This window comes from Lampetra planeri, chromosome 36 (assembly GCF_965212315.1).
Source record: "Lampetra planeri chromosome 36, kcLamPlan1.2.h2, whole genome shotgun sequence".
Lineage (NCBI taxonomy): Eukaryota > Metazoa > Chordata > Hyperoartia > Petromyzontiformes > Petromyzontidae > Lampetra > Lampetra planeri.
The window spans coordinates 1,081,552-1,096,536 of NC_136142.1; the positions used below are offsets into that span (position 1 = coordinate 1,081,552).

General features: G+C 53.2%; 1 protein-coding gene across 1 annotated transcript in view; it reads right to left on the reverse strand.

The window, feature by feature from the left end:
- Positions 1 to 14,985, reverse strand: part of ESPN (espin) — a 61,190-nt gene that overhangs the window by 18,953 nt on the left and 27,252 nt on the right. The window contains 2 exon segments of the mRNA XM_078611264.1: positions 1,277 to 1,505; positions 4,120 to 4,305. Coding sequence (XP_078467390.1) covers positions 1,277 to 1,505; positions 4,120 to 4,305 — 415 coding nt within the window.

Here is a 14,985-nt window from a genome sequence, read left to right on the forward strand (position 1 = left end):
AAATATTCTTGGGGGAGCAATGAATTATTGAGCGGACGCGACGGGGCTGGCCTGCATGCATTGTTAATGCGCGAGGTTTCATTACAGAGAGAATCAAAACACGCACGCCGGTGGGTGGGTGGGGGGGCTGGGGCACGTGCCCTCTTGTGGTTTATCTCCGGAGATGCTTTATTATATCGCTCACGGGGACGCGTGGTTTATCTCTCGAGCGGCGAGCGGAGGGATCTGTAGCGGGCCCTCGCGTTCGCCAAGGTGAAAAGGCGTTGGGCCATCATGGGCCGGCGGTGGAAATTCCACATTCTTATGACGAGGGCCATTCCATCCATATGGAGACGATACTTTACCATGCTGCTCAGTGAAGTTTTGTGAAGTGGGGGGATGGGTTGGGGGGGGGGGTGGTGGAGGGGCCCCGGATTGGTTTGGATGTCGCTCGCCCCCAGTGCGAGCTGCGGCCGGGGAATCAAACTCAGGTTAACGGTTTCGTAGAGCCGCCGCGCGAACCGCTGTGCCACCGATCCACTCGTCTCACTGGGCACGCAAAAGGTCCCCAAGCAGCTCCAGTGATGTTACAAAACGAGACTACAGACGCACGAGACGCGGTCCCACGTCAATCACAACGCGGTTTGCTCCCCTCGGTTTCGCCAGGTGAGAGAGGGAGCCCCTTGCGAGCTTCGGTCGTGGAAAAAGCAGATCGGCTGAAAAAGGATCTGGCCTGAAACTTTGGGCCACGTCACAGTGACACAATGTCCTTCTCCGGCAAGGTCGGAGAGAGCCGTTAACAGCCCTTGGATGGAAGCTGCCGAGTTTCTGGATTTCCCCTGTTTATTTTCTTTGAATTGTATTGCAAGAGTGTTATCGACGATTCATAATCGAATTTATTTGACACCACTTTATGATCTGACCTATTTTGTGTTGTCAAGACCCTCCACCACCCAACATAGCCAAAACAATGAAATCGTCACGTGTAGAAGCGTTTAACGCGCCAATTATTACAATCTGAGCGTGCAGCGAATGGGTCTCGATGTAAGCGCTCTCTACGTGGTTCTCTGCGCAGGTTCATGGGTCATTGGTGAAAGCGGCCTGAGACCATCAACTCGCCGCACTTGGGAACCCGGTGAAGATTCCAGGGCGGCCGGATCCTAGCGGTGCCGAGCCAGCCGACCGCCCGCACGTTCCCAAAACCGTTTAAACCCAACAAGCACGCGCCCAACGCACAAAACAGTGGACGGGGGCACCGGGTGGGAGTCGACGGGCCGCTACCACCACCACTACTCACTGGAGGCGGCGGAGGGCGGCCGCGAGTGGTCGCCGTCGCTGTACCGCGGCAGCTCGCCGGGGAGGGGCAGCGGCGGCGGGGGCGGAGGCGCGGGCGGCGCGGGCGGCGGGGGCGGCGGTGCTGGGGGGCCCTCCTCGTCCTCGGCGGGGAGGGGCTCCGGCACCGGCGACGACGGCGGCTCCGGCTCCGGCATCTCCGACTCGGGCGTCTCCGCCTCGCCCGAGTGGTCCTGGCGGGGAGGGAGGGCGAGGAGAGAGAGAGACGCCGTCACCGCCGCGGGGTTTCACCGTGCGGCACGGCGACGGAATGGGCGCGGAGACCGCAATTGATCTCTACGCGGGCGATACACGTGCGTCGAATAGCGGGAGCCAACATCGATCGTTTACGTCCTGAGCAGGTTAGGCGATGGGCGTCGAACCTGTGCGTGACCGGAGAGTTAGAAGGAGACGGAGTGAGCAACTTTGTTCGAAACGCGGTCGCTGGGAACAGGCCCAAGGGCCCAAAATGTCAACGTTTGGGATGTGTCAAAGTTCTAAAAGAGTTTACAGGTTTCTTGAATTGAGTTATAAGAGATGGGTAAAGGCGATGATTGGAGTAGGGAGTTCCAAAGTGGAGCAGTGCAAGAGAAAAGAAAGAAGTGAGCTGCCCGGCAGTGCAGTGGACAAACCAAGGAGGTGGTATTCATGTCTGGACAACATATTGGGATGGTTTGCGTCCCTAGGACAGAAGAAGTGTGGCACGGCACTGCAAATGTGAAATAAGGATGGAGTGAAAAAATCTGCAAAAATGAGAGGATTTTTATTTCTAAATAATGCAAACTAGACAGTACAAACGTGGCACAGAATAATAATCCTGGGTTGAATCATCGACCCGAACGGTGACAATCCATCAAACGGCTACAGAGATGAGTCATCACGACAGGGCTCGGCTGACGTCTTGGGCAAAGGCCCTTCGTGAGGGCACAGCGACGAGGCAGCCGAGGGATGGACCGACTTGTAGTTTGAGATTAGCATTGCATAATACCGATACGTTTCAATGAAAATTACTAATTAACAGTTTGTAATCAAAAAATGAGCAGCTCTACATTAGTAGCCAATGTGTATCAAACAAACCCTAAAAATTAATATAAAAATCAAGACTAAGATAGCACTCACAGACCAACATTAGACCCCACAAGATTACCTATTAACCACAAACAACCATTGGGATATTTTTACTGACATAGGAGCCACCACAAAGCCCATAGACTTACAGAGGTCGCGTCGACTGATGTGTGTGGTTTGAAGCCAGGCCTCAGAGCGTGGCTCCGCCAGACGGAAATAAAACAAGCTGGGCTCTGTTCACACGGAGCGCGTGTGGTTGGTAAATGAACGTGGCGCCCGAATTAAATGATAGGAGCTGAGCGTGGTGGAGGCAGAGAGTGCAAAACGTGGGGAGGACACGCGGGCGTGCTAAGGTGACTCGGTGCTGCTTTAACAAGGGGCTCGCCGATAATAAATCTGATTTATCATCGTCGCCGCCGCCGCCGCCACTATCGCCGTCAGCACTTCTCGCCGCCCGCCACCGCCGTTCAGCCGGCCGAGATTTAAGAGGTCACGACGCGAACGCCTTTCACGCCGCGCGGGGATGGCGAGCGCGAGTCACCATCATTCACGGGCTCACGCGACGGGGCGCCACTCGTACACGGCGTGCCCGAGAGGCAGCTCGTCCCTCCCCATGCCCCCCTGCCCTTGCCTATGCCGCTGGCCCTGCCCTTTGCCTTGGCCCTGCCCCTTGCCTTGGCGGCAGAAGTGTGGCAACAGCGTTGTCACAAACAGCGCAACGAGAGGGCTCGAGAAGCAGGTGGCTCCATCACGCCCGGCAGTCAAAGCGCTGTGATCATCGCTGCGCCCGCCCGCCCGACCGCTCGCCCTCAATCAATATTGGCCTTTCTCCAGGGGGCGCCTGTTTACCGTCTCAAGGTCTAGGCTGCATGTGAGTCAGGAAGCGCGTCCGCTCATTTTAAAGGGACATCCGCCAGAGTGGAAGCTGGCTCTTTGAACGCAACGTTAAGTTGGTAGTTCGGGCCTGACTTGTGCCCGGGTAGCAGGGTGTGCGGATGAGTCATTCAGCACTTGTAAGACTTCTCAACAAGCCGACCTCGAAATTCAGCATACAACACACAGAAAGGGCGGTTGTCCTCCTGGGTAGCCACTGCCAGGACATTTCAATGTACGGCTTTCCGCTTTTTCCTTGCCTCGGACTGCTTCATTTGTGCCTTCTCCACACCCTCGCGCGACCGTCGCGGCGTTCGTCCCTACGGCCTCCGCAAATCCGTCGGCTTCAAACTCCATAAAGGTCCCAGAATGCCGCTGCCAGGCTCCTCGGCCGCACCACTAATCGAGGCGGCTTCTCCCCAACACTCCGATCCCTCCGCTGGCTCCCGATTCAACCCCGCGTCGGTTTCAAGGTGCCACTCGCGGGTGGTTCCCAGGCTCCTTATTCGCGACCCAAATAGTTAACGGGTGAACTTCTCTTGGGGTGGGGCAGCGATGCAGCGGTTAGCGCACCGCGCTCAGGACGTGGCGACCCGAGATCGAGTCCCACCCACAGTTGACGTGAGCTGCGAGTGATATCCGAACCCATCCCGAGCCACCCCGGTCACCAATCCACAGTGACCAGCGTGGCGAAGTACGGTCAAACAAAATCCCACGTCCCAAAGACGGCTTTCACTCGGCAATGAACCGACAAAAGATCTGTACGAAACTTTTTACGAAAGCGTTGCGAAAATTATTTTGTAAAACCAAAGGCGTGAATTTCCCAGGCGGAGCGGAGCGGCGAGCCGGCGCGTGCGCGGCGTCTACCTCTCCGTTGAGCACCGGCGTGGGCTCCGGCTCCATGTGACTGCCGCTGGCGTTGAGCGGCTCGTCGCGCTCCGTGCTGAACGACTTGTAGTAGTCGCTGGTGCTCGGCTGCTTCCCGAAGGTGCGCGTCTTGCGGCTCGAGTCCACCCTCCTGAGCCGAGCCTGCGACAGCTCCTCCGCAGACACCTGCCCGGAGGGGCGTGGAGACACACGGGGGCGGAGAGAGCGGAGAAAGACACACGGGACGGAGAGAGCAGAGTGAGTCACAGGGGACGGAGAGAGTGGAGTGAGTCACACGGGACGGAGAGAGTGGAGTGAGTCACACGGGGGCAGAGAGAGATACACACGGGACGGAGAAAGCGGAGAGAGATGGTGACGCACGTGGACACACGAGGGACGTTACGCTCAAACAGACGCTCAGCATGAACCGGGCGGCTGGATGTTGTCTCGGAGAAGGATGAGGTGTGGGTCAGGGCAGTGAGCAAACACCTATGAGCACCTGGGTTCAAACCCAGATCCTGGGTCTATCTCTATGAAAGCTGATGCTCATGTCAATGCAGAGTCAAAACCTGAGTCATGGGTTCAAGGCCTGGCACTGGTTGTCTCTCGGACAGCTGATGACAATGTAAGGGCACCTGTGAGATCTTGGGTTTACAATCGCTGCGTGGCTGGGCTGTCTCTCAGAGGGCTGCAGTGCGTGTCAGAAACATCTCAGCCTGCACCGCTGAGCTCTTGTGTTCCCGCTCTGAGTTACCGCTCCGTGTAAAAGGATGCCCGCGAATGTACGGGTCAACGGTCCCGGTCCAGTCACCTATCCGTCGACGCCAAATTCACCTTGCTCAACACAGCCCGCCGTGAATCTGTGTCCGGTGTTGTCCCGAGTAAACCACTGCACAAAGTGGAACGAGCGCCGTTCCCAGTCACGTGGAATAATGTCCTGCTGCTGCGTGCCCACTTTGGGTGTTCTGGGAACTTTGCTGTCCTTCACCCGCAGCACGACGTTTGGCTACGTACGGCGCGAAAGAAGTTCAACATACGTACGTACAATTCACGGAGTGGCCCCTTCCCACTCTCCGTGCTCCCCGCCCCACACCGTACCTGTCTAACGAGTAAGCCAACCCTATTACTCTAAATGGTACGATGGGGGGAGGTTTGATGGGGGCACGCGTGGAGCACGGGGCCCAACCTGGCGGACATCGCCGCCGCGTGGTTGCTGCAGCCGCGTCGTGCCGCGCTCTTTACGTCAGCGGCGGTGAACACAAAGCTGCCGAGCCTCTCTGCTCGTGTTCGGGACGGCGTGTCGCGTTGCGCAGAGTCAACACCACGTGCTCGCCCTCGCCTCGCCAACCCACGAGTCCCTTCTACTGTTTGTTGCTCAGTTTATCTGCCCGTGCAGGTGTTGTGACGTCCGTGCCTGGCGTAAGTCGCCGTGAACATCATTGTTTCTCCTGGACTTTGTAGTTTGAGTTCATAAGCGAGTAACGTCCTGCACGCAAGTTTTATTTTAAAGGTTAAGACAAAATAAACGCGTGCGCGTTTCTTGTCGACAATGTACAGGGATAGGTCATTGTCACACGCAGGAATTGTAACTCAGATTTACTAAAACCTCATCTTTGATGGCCGATGTTAAAGGATACGAACGGACTGGCAAATATTCATGAAACTCTTTCTCCAACATTAAACGTTTAGCATAGCAATGGCCTGTTTAAGGGCTTAGGGTAGACAGGGCAATTGAAGGGAGTGCCCTGGAAAGCTGACAAAGTAGAATCATTCCGGGTTCATTGTAGCAAGGCCGTAATTATACTATTTATTGGGGGGGACACATCTCCCCCAATATTCAAATATGCTCAAAATGTCCCCCCCAATATATTGCTATGAAAAATTTAAAAAAATTATAATTGCTATGCTATGTAAATAAAAACAATTTGCTAAACCTTGGCCACAATATCTGGACTTGTCTTCATATAACAATGCATATATTTATGTTAAAATTATTGTGGTTATGGTTGTACTTTATTAATCCATAATCTCTGCCATTACATACCATGAAACAAGAAAAGGTAAAAAAGAAAAACAGACCAATGTAATACACTATTAGACATCCCATGTGTTAGTGATTTTTTATATTTTAGGCAGAAAATTAGTTTTCAAATTTAGATTTTTTTTTCTGGGGGGGGGGGGACCCCAGACCCCCTGGAAGATTTGGTCCCCTCCAATGTTGACTCCATGGCTACGGCCTTGCATTGCAGTGACACGACTCTTCCGCGTTCATTAAATGCTGTCTGTGATGAAGCACCCACAAATACGGTTATAGCTCAGGCTGTAGCGATCGCCTCTCTGTCTCTCTCTCGAGGTTCGATGAATTGTCGCCAATCAGGGTGACGACTGGATTGAAGAGCTGTCGCGTCGGAACGACGACTCTGGGTGAGGGCGACGTGACGGAGGCAGCAGAAACCGAACTCTGGTTAAGAGTCAGGGCTCATGCATCATTCACGCAGCGTGCTACGCGAGGCTGGAATGGACACTTACAAGTTAAAAAGGCACAAAAGCCTTTCCAGGGCAGTGAACTATAATTCTGATTTGGAAGAAAGTCGCTGGTTCACATGGCACGACGCAGCAGCGTATATGTATCAACGCCTCGCTGTTCCCTCCTCCCCAGTGCTATTATCTTTGCAAATGTACTCTCTTGATGATAATTAAATAGATAGACCCGATGGTGCCAGGTGGTGGGTGGTTCTTGAGATAGCCTTTGAGAAAATGTATACTTTAATCAGTCTATGCTGAGCTCATGTCATTTCCTTCCACGCGAAACAACAGTGGAGTTAAACCAAACATCGCAAATTGCAAGGCCCTCCTAAAAACAAGGATGCTTTCCTGTACGCACAAAGGTCATTATAAATAAATCATTAACATTAAATCTCAACGGCGAAGGGCATTAACATTCCCTGTGCTGCCGGCCACCAGACGGTTGGCGATCCACCAAGCGTCTGGCGGCCTACGGTGGTGGCCACCAGACGCAAGAGTCACTAAATTATTTTTGCGATTCGCCAACCAAATACCGTCAGCTAACGCTCTGCGGTGGGGCCACGTAGCGGAGCTGGCGCGTGCCTGCGGGCAACATATTAACGCCACGCGCCAAACGCGCAGAGGGTACGACCTCACACGTCCCTTTATGGCCTTTGATCTCCCTCTTGTTGATCTAACTTTCAAGTCACGGATTTGCTTCTCTTTGTCTCTCGGCGGGCCCGAGCTCGGCGCGCCGCTCCCAAGGGCCTTCGCAGGCCGGATGCTGAAGCACCTGGGTGGCGGTCAAGAGGCCGGCCTCTAAAAGAGATGGCCCAGGCGGTGACGCAGGACGTGAAGGTGCGGTGGGGAGTGGATGTGGAGATGATGGCCCAGGACAGGAGTGAGTGGAGGAGTAAGAGGAGCGGCAAGGCTGAGCCCACACTGGTGGTGGTGGTGGTGGGGGGGTAGCACCGTCTCTTGTTTGCCACTGCAGTACACACGTTGTGTTCTACGTCTCAGGGACTCTCCAGCCCGCACACGCGATAGGGCGGCGATTGTCTGTGTTGTATAGATTTATAATTAACTTAGTTCACAATGTACGTGGCCAACAGTGCTCATTGGAGGTTTGCCGTTGGTGACCCTAAGCCAGTGGCAGGAATAATTCCTGAGGCGGGTGTCTCTCTTTTTACAACAGACACGACTGACTTCACACAACATAGTTAATTAATCTCATCTAATTTCATATTTATAGAGCACCTTCACTGAAGGCGCTTAACGTAGTTTAAAAAACGGTGACAGAATATAATGATGTCGATAGCAGGCGCTTGCAAGGGTTGGTGACCGCGATAGAGGGTACCAAGGAACCACGAAAGTCCAAGAGGTTGTTCATTACCCGACTGTAGAACTAGTATTCTTAGGTTTTTTCGGTAAAGTCACGTAGGTAAAAAAATAAAATTAATAAAAGTATAATAAAATAAAATAATTATTTTACTTTTATTCATTTACATTTTTTACCTACGGGACTTTACCGAAAAAACCTAAGAATATGAATCCTTGCAGTCACGAAAGCTTCAAATCTAAAATGTAAAACTAGCCTGAACGTCAAACTATTTTTTCAAGTTCAGTTTGGATTTATCCAAATTAAGTTCAAACCCAAACTGAATAGAACGTGGGCTGTTCCTAGTGCGGCCCTCTGTGACAGGGCTGAGGCCATCAACTCGCTGCACTGGAGAACCCGGCGGGTGTAATCACGCCCGTCTCCCCCGAGTCCAACTCAGCGTGTCAACGGTACCACAGCCCAGTGCTCTCACCTCTGAGCCACACGGACACCTCAAACGTTTAAAACATTTGATCGACTCCTGCTGAGTGATGACGGGTTTAGTTGACGACTCATACCTGAGCTCAATGCTTCGTGAAAACATAGCTAACAATTTTAGTTTAATATTTTGCTGGATGTCATTCATCTTGGGTGCTTGCATAGACCTTTGTCCCTATATTTTGACAGCTTTTGTTCTTTTTTTTCCAGCCTTGCTACACCGTGTTCACAGCCCAGCCGAGTTGCTTCACACTTGCATCACCCCCAAAACACCGCAAATAAAGTTCCAGGCCACGCACATGTTGAGACAAACCCCTGAATCAGAGGGCGAAAGTGTCACCTTAATTTTCAAAATAAAAAAACCCCATTAATGAAGCTGTCAGCACAGACCGGAATCACGAACATACGTCCTTCGCATCAAAAAGCACGAGGTTACATTACGATTAAACAATCTCGTCATCATCTAGCCATATCATCTAGCCATGCCTTCCGTGTCCTCCTGATGGGGTAAGGAAGCCCCCTTTGCAGGTGAGGGTTCGTGTGTTTCCGCTCCGGCTAAACCGCCACCAAGGCACTTCCGCACCGAGATCACGGACAAAAAATGACAAGTTGAAACGAACCAACCGGCACGACACGGACAATTCTTACCTTGAACTTTTGCATGGCTTTCAGGGGCAATATTCCATCAACGGTCAAAATTGACTCAACAAAATATTCGTCTCGGCCCCGCCTCTGCCAACGTCGACGCCGCCACCGCGACCGGCAACCACGCCAAACGCTGAACACAAAACGGCGTCCCGATATCCGGACCGCGAGCGCGCGTGCTCCGACTGTTCCGCCGCGGAAGACGCCTCGCGCTCGGAGCGGCGGGGGCGTTCGTCGCGTGATCGCCCCACCGCACGTTTATTATATTTGGACGTCGTTTCTTTCGCGGCGAGCAACACCCCCCCCACCCTCAAAACCGCGTCTCGGCCGCCCGCACAATGCCGCGGCGGTGTTTGCCGTAACCCGAGCCGGCCGCGGGACATAACGCAAGGTGTTCATTGTGGGCTGCGAGGTGCGCGCAGCGCGGCAATAACTCGCGCCATGGTGATGCACCTCGACGGGCGGCAGCTGCGTGCGCACAGCTCTCAAATTCGGCGCCCCCCCCCCCTCGCCACCACCGCCACCACCACCCGTCAGCACCCAGAGCGGCCACGGATGTGCATTGTTACTGCCCTGAGCAAATATGCACACGTTTACAATACTGTAATTATAGCGATTGGTTTGTCGCATTGTTTCATTTTTTGTGTCCGCCTTTCTTTCTTTCGTCGTGTGTCTGATGGTTTATTTAGATGTGTACGTTGATTAACTTGTTGCCTTCTATGGGTTTAAGGCACTGGCAGTGACGCGCTTGAAATCGACGTCACTCCTTTGATGCGTCGACTGTGAAATGTGGACGATTGTACTGCGAGATCTTTATTTCTAATCGGGCATGATTCGTGTTTGTCTGCCAGCCGGCTACTCTGCCGATCGAACCTCCCCGGCTGCGGAAAACCATCTGATGCGACTTCTCCCCCCCCCCACCCCCACCTGTCATCCACAATATTGTCAACACAACATTCCACCACCGACTCCACCGCGGAGTTTTAGTCATCAGACGACAACACGACCGCCCTGCAACGACAACACGACCGCCCTGCAACGACAACACGACCGCCCTGCAACGGTTCTGAATGGGCACTTTACCTTACGGCGTGACACAGACGCGACGATTGAACCAAACGCTTGGCCTCTAAACTCAGGGCAGAGCCACTCCCCGTTGGCGAGCTGTTAACTACCTCGCTTGGTGTACAGGAGGTTGTGGGTCCAAATCAAACCCTGACGCCTGCTGCTGAATATTTGGAGTTTGCGTGTCTCTCTCTCCGTGGTCGCGTGGATTTGTCTCCGGGTCCTCCGGTCTTTGCCTCCACGTTTAGAATCAACGTCTCTCCGCGTTTAGGCTATTTGGCTGCCATACATTTCCACGTGATAAGCCACTTCGTTGAGCTATAATTTGTGGCCAGGTCGCTTCTGAAAAAAAAGAGCTACGTAGCTCAGTGGGCCTTCGCTTCAGTCTAGTTCTGGTTTCTAAAAACGCACGAGTGACACACGAGTGAGCGGCCTCAGCCCTGACTTGGGGCCCAGGCTGAGCTCGTGGAAATTGCCGAGCGCGGCTGGACCCATGGTTAGAGCCGGGAGTCTGAGCCGTGGCCAAATATACAGGCCGAACGCCAAAGTAACAACAAGATCAATTCCACCATAAATGACGCAGCATTAATTTTGAACGTAAATAAAGACAGCAAACGTTGAGGTCAGAATTTCGCTCTCCCCCCCACCACACCTCTCTCTCTCTCTGTTTCCCTTCGTGTTGCACAACACGGAGGACACGGCAGCGAACCGACTTGGGGCTTGGGCTGGGATCGTGTTCACAGGGCGAGGTGCGGCAGGGGTTAGAGAGCTCACGGACGCGGCGCCGGGGGGGACAGGAAATTAAACGCTCTCTGTTTGGCCTGCCGAACGAGAGGCTGTATAGAGCAATCACTCGACCTGCGCGTGGACCCTGCTCAGCACCGCTTTGTCATTTGTACCCTATAATAGAGATTTTTTTTCGGTTAGATCGCGTAAATATAAATGTGTCGGAAAATCCGTCATCACCCGACACAGCCAATTAGTAAGGTTTGTCACGTGAACAAAACGTGGCAATTAGTTACTAGTTCAGCACACAGTCGTGTTGGAGAGTAAACCCACAACATTCGAGTACGACGTTTCACCGTTAATGACAACCAGCCTCATCAGGCGACAGCCAAAATTGTGGAGAAATCCTTCTGTTTCACATTCATACTTACACGATCTAACCGAATAAACCTCTATTCTGGATATTATTGGTCACGAAATCCTACGTGTTTATTTGTACCCTCTTTTGTTATTATATTTAAAAGCACATTACGTTTTGAACAAATGTTAACACCCATTTTATTTTTGTCCGAGCCATTAAATCACCCTGAGAGCACTCAGACCATCTGAGAATCGCAGGCGTTAGAGCCTTTGGCTCCGGCAGTAAAGGACTGAATATATCTGTGTGACGCTTTAAGCGTTACTCCCTTGACTCAGCTGGTGGCTATGCACGTGGCCCTTAAACCCAGCACTGCGGAGGTGAGGGGTGGTGGATCGCACGAATGATGTGGAGCTCCATCCCTCTGGGCTTCGAGGTGCCATACCCCGGCTTGCCAGGAGAATGGCAGTACACCAACATGTCGACTAATCTCCACGTCCCATCTGTATGGGATTCAGTGTTGCTCCCTCGCACGTGTCGGTTTTCTCCAGATGACCCGCCTCTTCTTCTCCTATGACCGACCGCCTCTCTCCAAGAAATAAACGACGATGACTCGGCTGGAACAAGATTAGTACGGTTGGCCACGTACAGTGCGAAAGTTCAACAACATAGATACATACATGCGATGGTGGTGATGGTGTTGGCGATGGTGACGACGGTGGTGATGGTGGTGTTTATGGTGACGACGGTGGTGGTGATGGTGGTGGTGACAGTGGTGATGATGAGGTTGGTGATGGTGGTGATGGTGGTGTTGATGGTGACGACGGTGGTGGCGATGGTGGTGATGGTGGGGGCGGTGGTGACGACGGTGGTGGTGACAGTGGTGATGATGAGGTTGGTGATGGTGGCGATGGTGGTGGCGGTGGTGGTGATGGTGGGGGTGGTGACGACGGTGGTGGCGATGGTGGTGATGGCGGGGGTGGTGACGACGGTAGTGGTGACAGTGGTGATGATGAGGTTGGTGATGGTGGCGATGGTGGTGGCGGTGGTGGTGATGGTGGGGGTGGTGACGATGGTGGTGGAAGTGACTCTAAGGAAGCAGACCCCACTCCGCTCGGTACACACATTAGTCACAACAGGTACACGAGCGCACACAAGCGGGCAGTAAATTAAAAAAGAATAACAACAGTAATTAAAAGCAAACAAAACCAAAAGACAGAAATAAATATACTGCCAAAATCAACATTTTAAAAAGCCCCGAGTAAACAACGATGCATGCGCCTGACGGTTAGCGACGGGGCTAGCGGCATTGCGGGTGCACACGGCCAAGGCGCGAGAGTGAGCGGCTCGCCCTGCCACGGCGACACCTGGGAGAACACCTGGGAGAACACCTGGGAGACACCTGGGAGGACACCTGGGAGAACACCTGGGAGACACCTGGGAGAACACCTGGGAGACACCTGGGAGACACCTGGGAGGACACCTGGGAGAACACCTGGGAGGACACCTGGGAGAACACCTGGGAAAACACCTGGGAGGACACCTGGGAGAACACCTGGGAGACACCTGGGGGACACCTGGGAGACACCTGGGAGACACCTGGGAGGACACCTGGGAGACACCTGGGAGGACACCTGGGAGACACCTGGGAGGACACCTGGGAGACACCTGGGAGGACACCTGGGAGGACACCTGGGAGGACACCTGGGAGACACCTGGGAGGACACCTGGGAGGACACCTGGGAGGCACCTGGGAGACACCTGGGAGGACACCTGGGAGGACACCTGGGAGGACACCTGGGAGACACCTGGGAGGACACCTGGGAGGACACCTGGGAGAACGACGACGATGGGTGCCTCCGTCTAAAAATATATATAAAAGGATGCGAGTCATTTAAATAAAAAAAAACTGAAATGTTACCTCCTTGATTTGAAGCTTCCGTGACTGTAGGAATCCATACTCTTTGGTTCTTTCGGTAAAGTCACGTAGGTACCATAGAGTATGAAATGTTAACTGATGTCGTTTGGTTTGTAAATGCTCTAGTCATGGAGAGTATTAAATCTATCCACTGCTGGATGAAAGCCTCCCTGTGCCATGGGGTTCTGCGCAAGGGTGCTCTGGACTTGTTGGGGGCCACGGGATGGGTTTATATTTAACTAGTAGTAATTGGTGTCACCCATGGCCAGGAATAAAACTGCGCCACCGCTCAACCGATTCACGACAAAATGTCTATTATAATAATATTGCACAGCATAGCCTGGGTCCCAAGACGTGTTCAAGAGGGTCCTCTACTGCATTGAGGTGTCTGGCCAATACCATTAGCAAGTGCTTGATTTCACGTGGAAGGAAACCGGAGACCCCAGAGAAAACCCACCGAGCTTATGAGAGGGCGTATCGCTCAAAACTCCACACAAATAGATTCAAGAATCCATCACTGTGTCCCCATCTACCTTTCCGTCCAATAATTATCCCATTTAATTACCAACCTACGCTCTCCGGCTTGCTGAGATTGCGAGATATGAGATCGGGCGCGTTAAAGGTAATTTGATCGTGGATATTAAATCTAATTGATTGAACAAGCATGAACACGGGTGATACTGAGGGCAAAGTCCATTGATATAATCGGTGAATTCCGATTAAACTTGAACTTGGGGTGGCGTTCATTTCTGCGGGCAGCACTGAGCCAAAGGTGGAAATTCCACATTCTTATGGATGGGACATCCCTGTTGATTTGACAACCACTGGCAACCTCTCACCGCGAGGTACGTATTTTGAATTGTGCTTACAGTATCACCTGGCCAGTGCTGTCTTAACAGTAACAATATCTTACGTGACGAACACACACACCGCCTGACACACAATAAGGGTGGAGCAGCAGCAGTGGACAGCGCAACGCACTCCGAGCTCGGCCACCCGAGACCACGACGCTGCCGCCACGAACGTCAGCGACGAGTGAAATCTGACCCAGTCGTTTTCATGAATCGGCACTGACCCGTGTGGTGAAGTATGGTCAAACACCCCCCCCCCCCCCCAAAAAAAAAAATCCCACCCAACGACAGCCTTCATTCATGCTGGACTTGACAAAAGCTCTGTAAATTATCATCATCATTATCATCACATGATATGATCATCATTACAATATCCCTTGTTCATCGTACATTTCTTACAGGATGTGCAAACACACAAGTACCTTCCCGTACAGCTGCACGTCGCTATATTCCAATCAAGGTCTCCGTTTCAGCAGTGGCCCTTCCTGCCACAGAAACGTGGAATGTCCATCGCTGACTCGAGGCTGTCAGGCAGGAGACGAGGACCTCTCCACGGCACTTTGCCGTCGCCTCACTTAGAGGACGGCAGACACGTCAACTCGGCGATCTCTCGCCCGCATTGTCAACGAACTCTCGAGCAGACAGCGCGAGCACCTGCCCGGGGGTCGGCAGACCGGCGCGTGCGAGGGGCTCCGTACCTGAAGACCGTCCGTCTCTCTCTCCGCTCCTGGCTGGATGTGTGGTAGAAATGCCGCACGCGTCTGCGTGCGTGTCTGCGTGCGTGTCTGCGTGCGTGTCTGCGTGCGTGTTTGCGTGCGTGTCTGCGTGCGCGTGTCTGTGCGTGCGCGCGTGCCGGGGCGGCAACACGGTTCATCCGGGACAGGCGAAACGTAACCCCTTCCTCGCTACTAAAAAATTTAATTACCGCACTGGTGCGTACCGGGCGGGCGGCGCGGGTAGGATTCTCGGTGACGGCCGTTTC